The sequence below is a fragment of the Rissa tridactyla genome, chromosome 1, assembly GCF_028500815.1.
Source record: "Rissa tridactyla isolate bRisTri1 chromosome 1, bRisTri1.patW.cur.20221130, whole genome shotgun sequence".
Lineage (NCBI taxonomy): Eukaryota > Metazoa > Chordata > Aves > Charadriiformes > Laridae > Rissa > Rissa tridactyla.
In genome coordinates, this window is record NC_071466.1 from 110,327,478 (window position 1) to 110,346,234 (window position 18,757).

The window sequence follows — 18,757 nt, forward strand, 5'->3', positions numbered from 1 at the left end:
GTAAGGTATCAGCTCGATCTAACAATTCGCATTGACTGAACACCACATTACGCAGGGATGGCGGGAAAGCACTGCAAGTTAGTTTATCTGCTTTGTGGGAAAGATGCAGGCTACTGAGTATCGGCGACATTTAGGCTTTGTCTGACTCTCTAGGTCCAGGCCAGTTAGCTTGCATATAAAACATCAGATGAGATACTTTTGGGTGTGGACTGGAGCACAGTTACCAAGTAAGTACCTGCTTGAACTTTCCTATGAAAAGCAAGCCCTGGCAAGAAGTTCAGGTATGCGAAATGCACTGCTGCTTCTCATTTAATAGCGTTGGCACAAAAGCCAGGGTGTTTTCCACGCGCTGACCATGCATGGCCAAGCTATTATGCATATTAGATACAAAGGATAAACGGTTGAAAAATTCACCTATAACCAAGTAAAGATGCTTCCTGACATCTACGAGCAGTCCTAAACAGCCACCAGGTCATGATAATCTATACGGGCACGACCTCCAGGCTTCATTATTGTACCTCCCAAGCCTGAGAAAGGTGGCAGAAAGCAGACTGAGGGACAGACTCAATCTTCAGACTTTCTGTGTGGCCTCAGAGAAGCTTTCAAACTTGTACCCCGCTTACACCACAGCAACACGAAGTTAACAACGCTTACTCGGTGACCTCACCGGGGCAGAGTTCTGGCCCAAATACCCAGCACACGGTACCTTTCAAAAGACTCAGTATTGGTATCAGGACACCTGGTAAGAACATGTGGATTAGCCACGCAACTCATTAGACAGATGACAAAGTAGTTGTCCAGTTACAAGTTTCTTGAAGAAAAACTATATGCAAATTCCTTTCCAAAATGGACACACATTTAACTTCAATGACAGCATTTGTGACTTACCTCTTTTTTACTTAAAATATATACACATTAAAAGCTAATTTAGGTAGGAATTTGAGTACAAAAAAGAGTTTATTTCACTTATTCCTTCAAGAACATACTTTGGTGCATCAAGTTTTGCAGATTTTTCTGCAAAAGAGAGTTCTTCTACAAAACTCATATTTTAAACAACACTATAAGCTTGCACAGTGATTCCTACCTTTTTCCTCCCTTCCTAAACAACCAGCAATTAAGCACTTAGCTGATGGTGATCATTAGGGGGGAAAAAGACACTTATTCATCTTATATGGAGCACACAGTAGCAAAAAAGATAAGCTACATCTATAAATCACTACCTTATGATTAAACAGGCAGTTGCTGGTTCTTGACCAGACAACTTTCATACTGATCCCAATGGAATTTTACCCTGATTAATTACTTGCCAGATTCACTCGCAGACAAGTTTAGGCAGCATTGGAGGCAAAGGAGAGAATGAGGAATGTAATCTTTTGGCATAAAAACAAGAGCTTCTTAAAGGCAAAGTATCTTCCCTGTAATTATAATATTGAACTGAAATTAGATTTGGAACGATATTTTTTTTTAAATTGGCTACTTAAAACATGTGACATTTAGAAAGCTTCCACTCATTTTTCCTAAGAAGATATTACCATATCCTTAGATGGTTTTACATGTTTTTTCATGTACAGGGACAAAACCAATCATATGGAACTTTTGGTCAAAAGCATCTGAGTTTGAATTTATTCTAGCATTAGCTGCGCACTTCTAAAAACCAGAAGCGAAATAAATTAATAAGTAGCATATTTTATCAGCATTATAACCACCAGTTTCACTGATGGATTATATGGTTGCCTTCAGAGCACAGCATAGCAGGTATGACTGGATTAACCTTTAAATTAGTATCTACAGATCTACAACAGCAAAAAACCCAGCCTGGTCTAGTGGGAGGTGTCCCTGCCCATGGCAGGGGGGTTGGAACTAGATGGTCTTTAAGGTCCCTTCCAAACCAAACCATTCTGTGATTCTATGTGCACATGTACCCATCATTTCTCAAGAACACAGAAAGATGTAGTTGATCAAAGACAGGTTTAACTTTGCATATGTTTGCTGTTAGTTCCTAAATGCTGGGGTGTCCTTCAGCGTGCTCGGATTTATGTGGACTGTGACAGATAAAAAAATGCCCGAGTACCAGCGGGGTACCAGGCTCCAAAAATTAATTACTATGCTCCCATCGACGGGATCAGTCTACAGTGGTCTCATCTTTACGTGGTTAGGTAGATCAGTGTTTTCATTCGGAAGTGAATCCCCAAAGTCTCCATGCCGGAGGAGGCAACAAGTAGCCCGTAAGTAGCCTGGTTTAAAGAGTGCACTCTTCCTCCAGTCTCCTGCCGGGTATGTTGGGGAGCAGAAGGCATGAGGCAGTGTACAGGCATAAGTTACCACAACACCTGCATTAACAGATTATGCTGAAGCGCGTGTGAACTGCAACATTCAAGTACTTTTTATTAAGTGTTATAAAATATACACAATCTCAAAATACAGCGCATTTCACACATGGGTTGTAAGACCTCGCTGGTATCGCTACAGCATCGAATAGGTGACACACTTCCCATCGAATCAGCAGGCCAGAAAGCTAGGAAAAAACAAAACTACTCTATTTCAGATTACAATCTCTTTCGAACGCCCCACTGCTTAAGGCTATATTTTCTACGACCTGAGTTGATTTTGTTAACCTCGTGAGCTTTTGAATCTCCGCGGCGGTGGGGCAGAGAGGAGTGATTGTGCACGCTTTTCACAGTACAGAACTAGCAAGAAAAACGCTGGTAGTCACTTTGTAAACTCTGCATTAAAAACACGTGAAAGAAAAAAATTGGTACTTACAAAACCGAATACAGCCTACTTAACAATCTTGACTCTAAAGTGAGAACAGGTAAAAAACCAGCACTTCATTTCATAATGTACTTCAGTTTCACCACACTTGAAAGTCATGCAAAACATGATGCCTGTTTCTTCATGTTTATACCACTGTTATGTCACCAATCTTGTGTGCGATGTCATACTATAAAAAGAAAGAATATCATTAAACTTTATTAAAAAGAGGCTAGCTACTGTAATAGAGAGTAATTAAATGCATGATTCCAATCATCACCCAAGTTATGGTCTCTCAGATTAGTGTCTTGCAGAAAACCAGTGCAGTGGAGTAGCAAACTGACTCCATTTACCAGTGGACTTTAAATGACTGTATGCTTAATTTAATAGCAAATTTTCAGTATCTTCACATAGGTTATTTGATAATCCTCATGGACTTTCCAGGGTGTACCTACTGCCATCAATTTTTAAAGTATCTGTTAAAGCCTGTTTAGATGTCTCTCTCCTCAGTTTCATACCAGTAACTCGAATTATCAAAGACCCACACATTTTTGTTGTTTACTACAAACACTCTGTGTTCTTAAAGAATCCTGTGACTCGCCCCAATCTGCCGCTTCATTGTTTCACTGTTTCCTTAGAAGTCAGTTCTAGTTCCTTGACTATTTTTGTTTACTTTTTCTGGGGATACTTTCTTGCAGAAAGATAGTAAAAAAATACGTCATCATTCCAGTTACAGTTCTTTATCAGCTCTGGGTTCTTTGACTCAATATTCCAAGACTGATATTGTAAAAAAAAAGGGTAACTAAGCATTTTTGCTACCGCTCCATGATGAAAAACTGCCTTTTCTATATGCTGCCTGTACTCAAACTCTGCTGACAGTCACCAATATTAATTTTCCAAACGTGAAATTAATTTTCCCAACAGAAAACAACTCTTCCTAATTAATAATCCACAAACATGTATGGATATGTTGCATTTACTGGAAACATCTCAATTTTCTTATTCCACCATTTCAGCTTATTACAGGCTTTTGCATTATTATACCAGTCCTCACAGATTTTTACAACATGCCTCAATGCCACAATAGTTTCTCCATAAGACCAGTAATTAAAAAAAACTGACTCAGGCTACCTCTGTAACATCGCACGTTCTTCCCTGCAAACTGTCACGTTGCAATTAGAATTACACATCAAATAAAACCTTCCAGTTGCACGTGACAGTAAAAATAATCGAGTACCTTCACAAAACCTTGCTTGGATGCATAACTCAAACCAGTACCGAGTACTGCTTAGCATTAAATCACCACATTTGCTTTCTATTTAAAGCTATTATCTAGCATGAGAATCTGTTCTACAACATTGTCCTGGCTACTTTTTATATACTTATTCTTTTAAGGAAGGTAACAATGTAAAAGTATATTTTCGGGATCAGTTATCTAACATTTCCTCCATTGTGGAAGATTTTGGCAGCTTTGCTTATTTTTTTTTATCCCCCCCCGGAACTTATTTTCCACCCTAACCTAATACATTTATCTTCAGCTCTAGTGTCACAGGAACAAGAACCCCAGTATCAGCCTGAAATTGTACTTGATCAAATTAACTGATACTCTGTAAGAAGCACATTAATTGGGACTGAACACTGAGGGGAGAGGTGTCCTTTCTGTCTGTACTCCCATCTTTGCACCACAGCTACCGCAACATTCCTATTTCCGACCTCTTGCATCAATAGCTCTCGAACAGATAACTAGTTAATAATTAGCAAACATATGCCTTCCAAATAAAGACTAAGCTGCTCCCCTCACAGTTCATCCTAACCCATTCCATTGGGAAAGCCTGAAGAAACAGAGCTCTCGCACACCAAAACGTTTATAAATTTAGCTGTTCTCCAGGATAAGGCAGGCGGGTGAGTGGGGGCTCACGTAACGACGGCTCTCCATCAAACACGTCCCGTTCGCTGCTTTTCATGAATGAGTCAAAAGACAATTAACATACCCTACTTAAAAAAAATATCTGCTCTATGTCACACAGAGATGAGCTGGGATGGGGTGAGACCTTTCGATCCCCCAGATGTTTGGAAAAGCCCAATCTTTTTCAAATCGTATGCTTAAAGGAGTTAGAAGGGCAAAACGGAACAAACGCAACATAATCCATTCTCCTTCGCCTGCACTGCCCTCATACTTTCACTCTTGATTTTCTTCTTCTTTCCTTCTCATCTAAGCAAATCCCTACCCAAACAAACAAACAACAAAAAAAAAAGTAAAGAAAAACGCAGCCTGGCAAGTGAACCCTAGCATGCAGCTAGAGGTTATGCATGCAACTGTGATAAAGAAAAAAAAGAAAAAAAAAAAATCCACCCACCAGTGTTGTAACTTATAAACAAGATGTGGTAACTCTTTTGGATCTCACAAGGAACAATATCAATTAATGAGAAACTGCTGTTTCCCCAGGTACTCACAATCATAACCTTATTACTTTTTAAGCTGGAAAAACAGGGGCCAGTCTGAAAAACAATGTATGGTGTATTTAGTTTAAAGTGCCTAATGACAGAATCACAGAATGGTGGGGGTTGGAAGGGACCTCTGGAGATCATCTAGTCCAACCCCCTGCCAGAGCAGAGACTCATAAATGAGTGAACTGGTTGGGAACAAAAACCGTGACAGAAGAGATCAGTAAAAGGAATAACCTTCCACAAAAGCGTGTTCAATAACAACATGTACTATAGCCAGAAAAGGGAAAAACTGTCTAAAAATCCATCCTGCTTCAGTGGCGATATAAATCCAGCGATCAGAAATAAAAAGGCAGCATGTAATAGAAAGAGGAAGATCAGCCGTGAATGTAAGAGGGAAGCTGTAGGCAGAGAAAAGTTGTATTAAAAAAAAAAAAGAGTAATAAGTAATTTGTTGCTGACAGGCCCAGTGCAATGAAGACAAGAAGGAGTTTTATATGTCTCTTTATATGCCTCAGCCTGCAGCATACACAACTAGGTACCTCCAATATCAGTAATGATGAAGAGGAGTACTCAACACATCTTGATTCTGCATTTGCAAAATAAATGGGATGAGTTCCCTCACCCTGAGAACACTTCCCAACGCGCTAGTAGCTGAGCAGCAGGGAACAACAGGGCAGCGAGGGAGCGCCGAGTGGCCCAGCTGAGTGACGAAGGACACCAGCCCGGGTGGACGCTCTCCTACGCGCCACTGAGTGGAAGGAGAGAGAAGCCGCCTCCTCCCGAGGTGATGGCAAGCAGGCGTCCGAGCTGGGATCTGCCACAAAGCCTGCGGAGGAAAGACGTTTCCCCTTGCACTGGCAGTGGGTTTTGGGGGATCTTTCACCCTCAAGAAGCTGCCTAATGAGATCTGCCCTACTGTCATTTTTACTACAACTTGAAATACCCAGGTAGTGCTAGAAGTACTGGAAGAGTAACTACTGTCAGGATAGTATCAAAAACCAGCAAGCAGCAGGGGAGGAAGACAGACACAGATGTGCTGACCAAGGCAAGTATCTTCAAATACATGTATTTGAAAGTTTTCTGTGGTTATGAAAGAAGTGAAAATAAGTACTAGATGGGCAGCTGGTGAAGACTGAAAAGACTCATCAAGGATCGCTTTAAAAAAAAATGACAGTGCAATGGGAACCTCTAGTTCCAAAAGTCCCTGAAAGTCCACAGAACTATCTCCATTCTAACAGATGTGGAAGCCGAGGAATAAGGGGAAGATGCCAACATTTGAAACAAAACCAAACAACTCGCACAGCTAAACCATGACAGAGCCAGGACATCAATCCTTCACTTCGCTAACCAGACCCTCTTGCCTTGGCATTCTTTTGTTATTGTTATTATTGTAGGTGAGTGATTTTCTGTTAGCCATTTTGAACATTAAGGATGTCCTAAGCTTCCTTGCATGTTCAGTAACTTCCCCCCCGGCCGCCACGTACAAACTGTAAAGCCGGCAGCAAGTTAACTAGTTAATATGGTTGGCACGGACATGGAATGTTGTCAGAATAAAATTCACATGTGTAATATAATGACCCAATTTTCACTGTCAGTTGGATACCCCACTCGGAGCGCTGATTAAAATCTGAGCTGCCCAGGTAACACCAGGGGCAGGGAAATTATGCTAATTCAGGCAACAAAAAAGGACTGTTGAGCATAAAGGCTCTAACACCCCTTCCAGCTCTTTCATCTAGGAATAAAGGATTTTAGTGGGGTGTCTGAGATTCCTGCCTGCCCACCTAGTTCACGCACTATTAAAAAAAAAATCATACCGATACACACATATTTAAATAATACACCTAAAATACTTCAAGTAGCAACATAACCTTGATTTTAAAAACATGTAATTCATGTTTAGAACTTCGATGCCTTTCAAGTATGCAAGTCTAGCGTGATCAGAACTGTACGTTATCTGTACAAGAATCACAATTTTCATTGTCTTGCTACTAGAAGAAAACCAACAGATACAATTACGATGTGTCTGAGGAATGTTTTTTTCTTGAATGAAGTGCAAATGAAGCAGCGTCCTTGGTGACCTTCACTTCAGTCTGAGGAAAATAGACATTTTAATAATTAACTCTAAGCTCTGATTCATACAGGTCAATTAGGCTTCAGTTACACTTTTCTTTTGTTAAGTCAAGTGCTGGAGTGTGTCCAGAGGAGAGCTACCAGGCTGGTGAGGGGTCTGGAGACCAGGGCATATGAGGAGAGGCTGAGGGAGCTGGGCATGTTTAGCTTGGAGAAGAGGAGGCTGAGGGGAGACCTCATTGCCCTCTACAGCTACCTGAAAGGAGGTTGGAGAGAGGTGGGTGTTGGCCTCTTCTCCCAGGTGAATAATGACAGGACCAGAGGAAATGGTCTGAAGTTGCGGCAGGGGAGGTTTAGATTAGATATTAGGAAGAATTACTTTACTGAGAGAGTGGTCAGGCACTGGAACAGCCTGCCCAGGGAGGTGGTGGAGTCACCATCCCTAGAGGTGTTTAAGAAACGTCTAGATGTGGCACTTCAGGGCATGCTCTAGTGACAGAGATTGTAGGGGTTTTTTGCGTGTGTGTATGGTTGGACTTGATGCTCTTAAAGGTCCCTTCCAACCATGAAGATTCTATGATTCTATTCTAAATGAAAGGGATGTAGAAGTATGTACTTCCAGCCTAGCGATAGTGTGCGTATAGGTAATATAAATATAGCGTTCCTCACCGCAACTGGTAAAACCTATCAAAAACTACATTCATACCTCAGCGGTACATTTCCTTTAGTGATCTCTGTACAGTTCACAGCTTTTTGTCAGAGTTTATACAGAAAAACATCTTAAATATGATGCAGATTACAATAACCATTTTCTTACCTAAATTATTTTCCTGGGTAAGCAATAAGGAAATAACTTTCCGGCACCTAAGAAAGTTATTTTGCTTTCTGTTGGAAAACCTAACATTTAGCAGAGCCGCTGGGTCGCGTTGAGCCGCAGAAGGGGACACAGGCCGCCCAAGTGCCAGCTGCGCAAGGGTGGTCAGTATTGCCAAACACAAAATATATTGCTTCGTTTCAATACAAAGCACTCATATTTAGCCATAAAATGTTTTTTTCCCAAGTGGGCTGGAGACGGCATACATTTCTTTTGAAGTTCTGTGCTTTAAACGCAGTGAGTTCCCCCATCTTAAATAGGGATACACGGTCATTAAATTAAAAAGGTTACCTAAAGAGGTCACACAAGCCACAACTCAAGTCCAAAGCGAGAGAAAGAGACATTGCAATTCTTAAGCAATTTCGTATTGAATTAAAGAATATAAAGACGAAACCAGGGCAAGATCAAACAGCTCATCTGAAGCTGTGTCCTCTTAGTAAGCTGTAAGTTTTCTTGTGTACCAACAAGAAACAAGGAAATACATATTAAATTGTAGTAATTGCAAGCTTTCTTTTGTATTTTACAGCTTAGATGAACTGTTTCTGCTCTTGACAGTTACAGGATTGGAAGTGACATGGAAGGGCATTTTATTTATCCGGATAAGAAGTTCAGTGCTAGCAGCCACAACATAAGCTTTTTGACATGTTCCGCAAACCACCAGCTGTGCCCCAGAGTTGTCACCTTCTTTGGCAGTCACAAGCAATTCAGTAGCTTCATGGATTACCACCAGTTGCCTTTATTTCTGGTCTACGGGTAACAGTTCCCCCCCACCTGAGTTATTCTAGTAGTAAATGGAAATCTACAGTAATAATTTTATCTTGATTTCCTACAAGTAAGGTACAGCACAAGTGTTTTGACTTTGGCAAATCTTCTTTCAGAGGAGGGCCACAAAGATGACCAGAGGGCTGAAGCACCTCTCCTATGAAGACAGGCTGAGAGAGTTGGGGTTGTTCAGCCTGGAGAAGAGAAGGCTCTGGGGAGATCTCATAGCAGCCTTCCAATACCTAAAGGGGCCTACAGGAAAGCTGGGGAGGGGCTGTCTGCAAGGACATGTAGCGATAGGACGAGGGGCAATGGTTTTAAATAGAGCAGGGTAGGGTTAGGTTAGACATTAGGAAGAAGTTCTTTACACTGAGGGTGGTGAGACGCTGGAACAGGTTGCCCAGAGAGGTGGTGAAGGCCCCATCCCTGGAGACATTTAAGGCCAGGCTTGATGAGGCTCTCAGCAACCTTATCTAGTTGAAGATGTCCCTGCTTACTGCAAGGGGGGGGGGGAAGGGTTGGACTAGATGACCTTTAAAGGTCCCTTCCAACCCAACACATTCTATGATTCTATGAAACACCACCCGTTGGGATGACTAGTGAGTGAGTCATCTGTGAGTCGCTGCTGGTGGCAATCAGGACACCTTAAACCCTGAGAATGGATGCTCCGCTGCGCACCAATTTCTATGAAATTTGACTAATCCCGACTGCTGTTTCATGAGTAAAACATTACCAAGTGATATGAAATAAGGATTCAGGTTCCTATATGGGACAATAGTTTCACTTAGAAATCACGGAGCAGGGCAAATCGTACGCTCTGAAAAGGTGTTACTTCACTGTGCAACAGTGGCTGGCCACAAGAAACAAAACCTCAAGTCTCTTTCCTGTTCACACAGAACGTAATTTGCAAAATTGACATAATTGGAAGCTATTACACTAATGGTCCTAAATTACTTTTATAGCTCCTTACCATCTGATTTAGTATTCCTCGACACCACATTCTGAATGAGCTGGTACCTAACCTCAGTGCCCACTGCACCCCTGGAGATGTTTGTGCCCAGAGCACCAAGAAGCCGTGCTGTCACCACCTGCCCTGGCTGGGGCCTTCAGGAGACTTTAGTCTACAGTTTCTGTTTCTTTATACAGTAGTGTTAGCAATAATGTAACCAAAACCAACACATACAGAAATTACTTCATAGTAGGAAGAGTACAAAACCCTGCAATTTAAGCGATGAAGATATGCTGGCTATATATATGTGTGTGTATATATATATATAAGGAATTCGAAATGCAAAAAGGTTTTGCAGACTGCCTGAAACCCCCTACATCAGATGCTGCTGGAAACCAGACCAGAGAAATACTTTAAGGAGTTGGACAGTTCGTGTTTCCAAAATACGGATCCCTTCTATAAAATTCCCCACTAACCCATTAGACTCGCCGTTTTCCCCTCCTCATTTCACAATTTGGAAAAGTACTCCAGGAAAGAGAGTCCGATACCCTTCAGACACGGCACTCTGCTTCCGTCCTGCCTCCCTGCAGCTGGCAGAACCACAGCCTCCAGCCCTGAGAAGTGGGACGACTGTCACTGCATCACACAGCCTTTGGACATGCTGCCTCCAGAGGTTTTTCCCCCACCCCCAAAGAGAAAAAAAATTAGATCACCAAAAGTAAAACGATGTGCTTTCAGATGTTAATGTCTCTTCTAATATTGCCATGTTTTGAAATTGTTACATAATCAAATTGTGTAACCAACACGCTCAGCTTCTTTATAGAAGTTCTTCTACTCCCTTCCCCTCCCTTCTGCCATCTAGCGATCCTGACATCACACAGCGTTCCAGTGGAGGAGTTGTACAACTTTCTTAATGGTTCCTGAATAATGTGCTGGAGGCGTCCTTCATCTGGGTCAATGGTATTAAAAAAAAAAAAAAAAAAAAAAAAAAAGGAAATTTCAATGACTCCGCTGAAGCACTAGAAATGAGGACCCAACCCAGCTAGCAGCTTCTGCCACTAAACCCCGTTGACTTTGCATATTCAAAGCAACCTGAGCAGCACTCAACGGCCGAAAGTTGAAGTCTTTCAAACCTAGAGGGTGATACTAACATTGACTTACAACAGGAAAATCAAAGGATCCTTAAAGGATCCCTATTTTCAGGAACTTGACTTTGAATGGGAGTCAAAAGCAATCCTCAGGGCCAGTTTGCTGCCAGAGTGGTTATTTTATAAAATTAAAGGTTCATATTCTTCTCCTGATAGCTGAGCCTGTAACATTCTGCAAAAAGCAAGTTAAAAAAGCAACAGAATCATTGTAACATGAGCAAACACATTATTTTTTATATTAAGGAGCAATCACCTACAGTCATCCCACAAGTGTAAAGGTAATTTCAGAATAAGCTCAGACTTGGAAAGATAGGCAGCCTTCATAGCTTGGTTTTGCTCCTTGCTCAGCTATTTTCTTCACAAGATCTTTTGGCTTTGTTTTACACACGAGAAAGCAAAGCTAAGTCGCCGGCATTAACTGTTTTCTAAAACAGCCTAACAATTAATCACCTATCAGCATTATCATAGAGCTTGAAAGAACCCAAGTTTCTCCAGCTGAGAACAGAAAAACAGTAAGCTCAAAGTACACAGTCAAAGATGTTCAGAGAAAAAAAACAACCATCAAGACAGACCTTTTAAGAAGCTTTATCCAAGGCACTATCTAATACATATATAAAAAGACTGCAAAGGTTTTGTAGAACTAGCACATGATGAGTGCCTCTGTTCTTTCAGGACGCTCTCCAGAAAGCACTAGCTGATTTGTTGGAATTCCCACGGACAAGCTGGAGGTACTCAGCTTCTCTGATTCACAATCATCTCATCTCCAAATAAAAGACCTGGGGCAGCTGAGACACAGCAGTGCCGCCTGTGACAAAACTGCCACCTTAGGAAAGGACAGAAGTCTTGAGCTTAAGTCTTGACATTCACGTTAAAAGGGTGTAGAAAGGTTTCTTAGAGCTCTACAAAGAGACAGACCTCAACCTTAATTTTTTATTAGGTTTCCTTTTGCATTTAAGCACAAATTTTAATTTGAAATAGAAAAAAATCCTAAAGGTTTTTCCACTGGTAGTCCATTTAATTTCATATGCTTGTACACATATGTATCAAACAGATTTTTATATATACAGAGAAGTGACTGACACATCTAGCATGGCACAGCTACACATTAAAATATGAAAATATGCATACATCATAACATATAAAGATATGCATACATTATGAACAAATATAAGCTAATTAAGCCTCCAATGATACAGGTGGCATTAATGCAAACAGAGCCCGTGCCAGACTTTGTTACCTAAAACTATGTGCCCAAGACGACACTGGAGAAGTTGCATTAATCTCAGGCAAAATTACAAGGACAGTAATCCGTTGGTTTGCAAGGCCAAGGGGCTCGGAGTATCTCAAGTCAGTATCTCAAGTCAACTTCGTTTGAATCAAAAAAGATGCCCATTAACTGACAATACAGAACCAGGCAACAACACGCTTTGAGTGCTGTAAACCTGGTTGTTTGAATTTTAAAAGACAAGAATTTATCCCTTTCAGGAATTTTTGGTTCTACCCAAGATGAAGGGGGATGAAATTTAATCGGAAGTCCCTTTCCAGCCTTATGTTTCAGAATAACTGTTGAGATCACTCCATTATGTTTTCAATAGCAATCACTACATTTGTGTATCTACCATTAGAAACCACAAATAAGTGCATGTTTTAAAATACCTAAAGTTCTATTTCCCTTAGAAACTAACAGGGGGGAAAAAGCAAGAAATAAAATGATTAATGCCAGCGTGGTATACACAGCCATATTTATTAATTCACTTCCAATTACATAAAGAGAAAGCTGAAGCCATACACGGGTGCTACTTTAAAATAAAGACAGACTACTGTTTTCTCCAACAGTTTTATTTCAAAAAGTACACAAGTCTGTCATGGAACTACAGCATTTTAAAATTTTGGATTTTGTTTTTACAAATTCACTCACAATACTTGTATTTTAAAATACCATTCCCCCAAAAGTGTGAATATAAAACCTCATACTGAAATTCATATCAATATTCAAGTCCATGCTTTGTGCATGAGAAGTGTAACGTAACTTCGTAACATTTTGGATTCCGGGAAATATTATTGCTCCAGTTTCAATTGAGCTGTGCCTCAACGCTAGAGGACCAATAACGAAAGGGTCCCATAAAGCACCTATCAAGTGTATAAAACAAGGTGTAAGTGACACAAGTAGTATTATGTCTTTAGACTGGAACAAAGATCTAAAGTGATCCAGAATATACGCTGTTAAGAACAAACCCAGAAGCTTATCATGGAAACCAGCAATATACAATATTCAGCATTACACAAAAACTTGCAATTAAGAAGTCGTACTTGTACTACTAAGCAGGACGCATACATCTAATACGAATGCGACTATCAGAGTTGATAAAGATGTATGCATTGTACATTTCTTTCAAAAGTCATATTTTACCCCTCCAACAAGGCATTTCTGTGCACTACACAGTTTTGGAAGAAGTATTCATTTTTAGGTAAGGAAGTTTCACACAAATATCTTTAAATATCCATTTCAGAAAGTTTATGAAAATGCTTGTAATGTATGGACAAGTGTTACGTAACCTCTACAGCATTACAAGTCTAACACTTTATTCACACCATGCTAAAATTGAGGGGTTTCTTCTATATATAGTAGTCCTCAACAGGCAAGTTTACAGTCATGACATTAACTAGAGGTTTCTTGAGCTCACTTAAAGTATTTACATAATAGTACCCCCCCCTTTTTTTTTTTTTTTTAATAAAATGAGACATTAAAAATGCCACCTTCTAACTGGTATATCAGCTGCCATTACTTCCTAAAAGAGTTCTCTTAGCAGAGCTATCTGTAAGATCGGACACCTCACGTGTTTAACCAGTTCATCTCCTACACAGCTAGAAATCATTGCTAAACTATAGTAGCTGCTTTCGAGAATCATAATCCAGTGTAAGTGAACAATCTATTGATGAAAGAAATAAATTATAACCGTGTTATGTTTTCATAGTATAGTCGCATCCATTCAGAAAGGCATGATGATAGCAACTTGAGGCAAAGCTTACCCCAAGTCAGAGGTTCTTTATTTCAGATAAGGACTATGTCAAATTCTGTTTCTTTTATTTTCCGTGCAATTACATAAATAGACAGACACTGTCAAGGCTGCTAAGCCTAACAGCTAGGCTCTGAGGGCACATCACGCTGTCCTTCTGTTCTGTCCATTTATTATTTTGTACAAGCTGACAAAGCATTAAGCGTGTGTAAACTCTGCTCTGTAGGCTTTAGTGAGATAGGTTTCTGTTCTCGAGTGTCCTAGGGCTTACCTCACTCTAAGTACAGGGTCTCAGGCCAAACCAAAAGAAACCAAAACCAAAAGCAAACAAACAAAAAACAAAAACCACATCTAATCTCACGTATGTCCACAGATGGCTAAGAACCAAATTCAGCAGGTTTGTTGCCTGGTTGCTTAGGTTTATAGCTATCTCTCAGTCTGTGATTCTGTTTAGTTTTGTACTCAACTTGTATTTATAATAACTATACCCTTTTAATTAAGGAAGGCCTTAGTTTCAAGGTAGACAATCAGTGCATGATTAAAGTCTCGGAAGTCTCTTCTATCACAATAATTGGATGCAAGACAATGTCTCCTCATCTACTGTTCTTCATAAGCATACGTTTGGCACAGTTACTAAACCTATTATTTACCACACAAATAAGAGTCAATCACCCATCTCATTGGTACAACTGAACAGTTTTCAGGAATATAAACACTTAGATTATGATTAGCAATTGAAGGAGTAACTGACATTTTGAAATACAGAACAATACAAAGAGAGAGACACTGAAGTCACATCCAAAAATAGGCATGAAGAGGTATAAATAGTACATAAGAGTCAAGAAATCAGATCACAGTGTCATGTTTTAAGAACTGTACCATCATCTAAGCACCTGTTCGAACAGTTAAGTTTAGGCACCAGAAATTTCATAAAAACTTAAGTTACAATCAGGCAAAGTTTATTGACAAGGCACACATGAAAGATAAAAAAATCTGATCTCTAACAGTATCAGTTTACAATCTAAAAAAGTCCCAAATGTGTAAAATCGTAAGTCTAGAATATTTAATAGTCATTCAAGTTTCTAAATTCAGTATGAAGGGTACGTTCTTTACATTAATAGTGCCAGTCAGAAATTGTGCACCTACCTACAGATAAGACAAACATTTAGTAAGCCAAAGAATTTATCACAGATCTAAAAGCAGCTACAAAAAAGCAGACACTAAACCTAGAACTCTAGGGAAACGTTTTCTCTCACACTGTTGCTACATACAAATAATCCTCTAACATCTTTCAACAGGCTATTCAGATATTTCCTTCATCAACATCAGTGCCACGTACTATATGCCTTTAGAGTTTTCCAAAATACCTTGCAGTTTAACATCTATAGGTAAAAAAAGCCAAAGGGACTCCCTCCCACACCACAGGATGAAGAAGAAAGCAGAAAATAGGAAGGAAGAAAAAAAAAATCCACAAAGATTCAAACTGCGCTAAGCTTTAAATCCAGCTTCCACAGGCATATAGTATCAGTCATCCGAAGCTATCGGAAGTCCTGAAGTATGCGCGGAAGTAAGATAAGGAATTGTTCTGCTCCTCCTGTAATGCCTTAGATTTGCGAAACTGGGAAGAAGGGGTTTTAATCTTGAAACACGGGATTTGTATCGACAATTCCGGATAACTACTTCCTCTCAGATTCTGGCTGCATAGAACTCTTGCTCTTAAAAGTCTAAATGTCCGTTTATAATATTTAGTGCTGTTGAAGAGGCAAGGAAAAATGAGCTTTAAACTCCTCGCAAATTCATGCAGAAAGATAACAGCATCTTAAGTAAAGGCTAACTACTGCTTACATGTATATGGAGGAAAAGATGTTTCCACAGTGATGTTAGAGCAAGAGGACAGATATCAAATACCAGTTACTTAACAGTGTTCATTAAAAACCCATGGAGCTTCCAGGTAATCGGTTTGGAAAAAAGAGCACTGCCTTGGAATCTAAACAGGCTTTGGAAAATGCAAGGTACAATTAACTTAAAACCTGTATAAAGATACATATTCATTCTTACTGTGACAGTAACAGTTGATCTCTAGATTTTAAAGCTTAGGTACCACTACCAACAACCCTACAGGACCTCTTGCATCAGATAATAATCTGACATGACTAGAACTAGTTATTACAGAACAACTAATGTTTCAAAGCGCTTGCAAGGTCTCCTGTCACATTTCCACTCACTGAAATTTTAAATTCAGAATAGACGCATTAAATTAATTGAACCAATCAAATAACTGGCAGCCCCTGAAATAAGAGCTCAAGATGTGCTCCAAACAAACACTACCAAGTTAAAGAACTGCAGAAATAGTTTGAACAGAATTCAAAGTCATCCTCAGTACTTCAGCCCCCTGCAACTACATCAGACAGTGGCAGAGTTCAAATATTTCTGTTATCCCAACATTGAGGATAAAGTTTCAGGAACTCTGAGAAACATCATGGTCTACAAATGAAATGCTTTTGTTACTTCTCACTTGTGTCTCGCTGTTACATATTCAGAACTGCACATTAGCTGACAGTGTCTCTTCAGCAACCTACCAGAGGTCCAAATACCTTCAGTGTCCGATATTTAGGAACTTCAATGCTTTTAGCAAATAGTTCAACTGTCATATACTAGTAAGTTTAAAATTAAAAATGAGAATTGGTGGCTTTTCACTAACTCATTCAGTTTCTTCAAGGAAAATTGCATGCCATTGTTTAAATGAGGGGTGGAACACAGTAGTTTTCTCTAATACTTACAATGAACACGTAAAAACCAGCATTTAAATTAATAATATTTTATACTATGGACCCGTCTTTGCTTTGTGCTGGAATCATCACAGGAACAGCTCCCATTCTACTTAAATTAGGTGCAGCTACCTTTGAAGGTGCAAAGGTTGGGTTTTGACCAGGAGGACGTTCAAAGTCTTCACTTGGGACTTGGCTATACGGAGTTTTGGTATATCCTTCCATATTTGAGGGAGACATTGAACCCAGAGAAGAACGATTGCTGCCTATGTAGCTGCGGGCTGTTGAACTGCGACTTTTTGGAGGTGGAACATCTTCTCTGAAATAAATAAACAAACGGTCGCAGAACAAAAGTTCAGTCACCATTACTACGTGGGAGCTTACAAAAACAAATTTTCTGTTTGTTTCTTTTTATTCTGACACAGTAGCCAAGAGGCTCACACATTAAGTTAAAACAAATTAAAGTACTCATGGCCCTGAAAATCTTTACTGAAATTAGACATGACTACCCACACCATATTCAAAACAAAGTTCTGTGACAAGCTGTTAGTATGCTAATAAACTTTCCAGATTAAGACAGAAATTTTGACTGTTAAGTATCTTACTTGCAGAAATACATTATTTAAAAGTTAATCTTCAAATAATACTGCTCTGACACTAGAGCTATGCCGTTACCTGATGTCATGATGTACTTCTTTCTCATACTTCTTCTCTCTATGTTTCTTACAGCAACAGAAGACAAGAAAAGCCAGTACAGAAAGACCCAGCAGAGTTCCTATAATAGCTCCAGCAATTATACCAGCTGTATTTATAGCTAGAATAGATAAATAACAATACTGTTTGTTAAGTGTCAAATTTATATGACCAACTTATTTTCTCTTAACGTTAAAACCAGTATGTTTACACATGATCCAGGTTAATAATATATCACTGAATCACAGAGGGTATGCTTCAATTGCATGCATTTAAAATAATAAGAGTTGCAGCTTTCTGCATAAAAAGCAACATTTTGGAAAGTAAAGACTTGAAGCAGCACCCATCAGTTACACAACAGGATTTGCTTTCTTAACCTTTTAGGAGTTTAGAGAAACAGGATTATTCAGTTTTAATACACAAAACACTATGTGACCGTTACACAGCAAACACTTACGAGGGGTGACATTCAGCTCAACAGAACATTCATCTGTGCCAACTCTGTTTGAGGCAACACAATGGTATGTACCAGAGTAGTCTTGAGAGGCATTTTTCAAGAGAAGTTCCCCTGTATTTTTATCTACAAACAACAAAAGGTAGATGTTTATCGTTTTCCAAAGTTTATTTCCACATTCAATACTACATAATTATTAATCTGGAACATAGATGAAATACTAACTAAAAAATGCCATATTAGAAATATTTAAATAAAAACAAAAGTCTGTCTTGCTGCAAAATACTATTATTTGTAAAAGCCTTTTACCTTGAAAGAAATTTACTCCACAGCATTTGACTTAATATTAAGCCTACAAACTAATTGCTCTGTCAATGGATGGGAACAGATGCTTAAAACGGCCAATTCTCTCATTCTAACATAGAATTCTAAAAATCAAAATATTACCAGCATCCCCGAAATACCACCTCCTCTTCTTTCCGTCTAAACTGATTCTGAAAAACCAACTCAGATGCCTGCAGAACCCATGAGGTGGATCTAACCTGAACACAGCCCTCCAACGGGTGACCAATGAAGTCTAGCTATACTGACAGCCCAGGAAACAATCAGTAAAAACACAGTTACTTCCCCAAGGTTTTCAAAGCCATTGACAGCTACCTTTGTGAGATGCTGCAATGTGAACTTCAATCGGCTGCAAAAGACTACATCACAGGAACAAGGCACCGCACTAATACTTAGCTCTCCCTGCTGAACAAGTTAGGTAGTGTCTCAGTTCTTGCGAACATGCTCAGTGTCCCCAAACTTAACACTCACAAGCCCAAAA

General features: G+C 39.6%; 1 protein-coding gene across 3 annotated transcripts in view; it reads right to left on the minus strand.

Moving 5' to 3' along the window:
- Positions 1–727: 727 nt before the first annotated feature.
- Positions 728–18,757, minus strand: part of CXADR (CXADR Ig-like cell adhesion molecule) — a 38,199-nt gene continuing 20,169 nt past the window's right edge. Inside the window, exons 5-9 of one of the 3 annotated variants that reach the window (XR_008463794.1) lie at positions 17,938–18,060; positions 17,463–17,601; positions 16,920–17,106; positions 2,764–2,941; positions 737–2,330 (exon numbers count right to left, since the gene is read on the minus strand). Coding sequence is in view for 2 of the 3 variants with exons in the window: in XM_054185462.1 (XP_054041437.1) it covers positions 16,839–17,106; positions 17,463–17,601; positions 17,938–18,060 (530 nt within the window). In the remaining variant the exon portion in view is untranslated. Of the gene's footprint in view, positions 2,942–11,030; positions 17,107–17,462; positions 17,602–17,937; positions 18,061–18,757 lie in introns of those variants that run through there. The other 2 variants (XM_054185473.1, XM_054185462.1) reach the window with 2 other exon arrangements.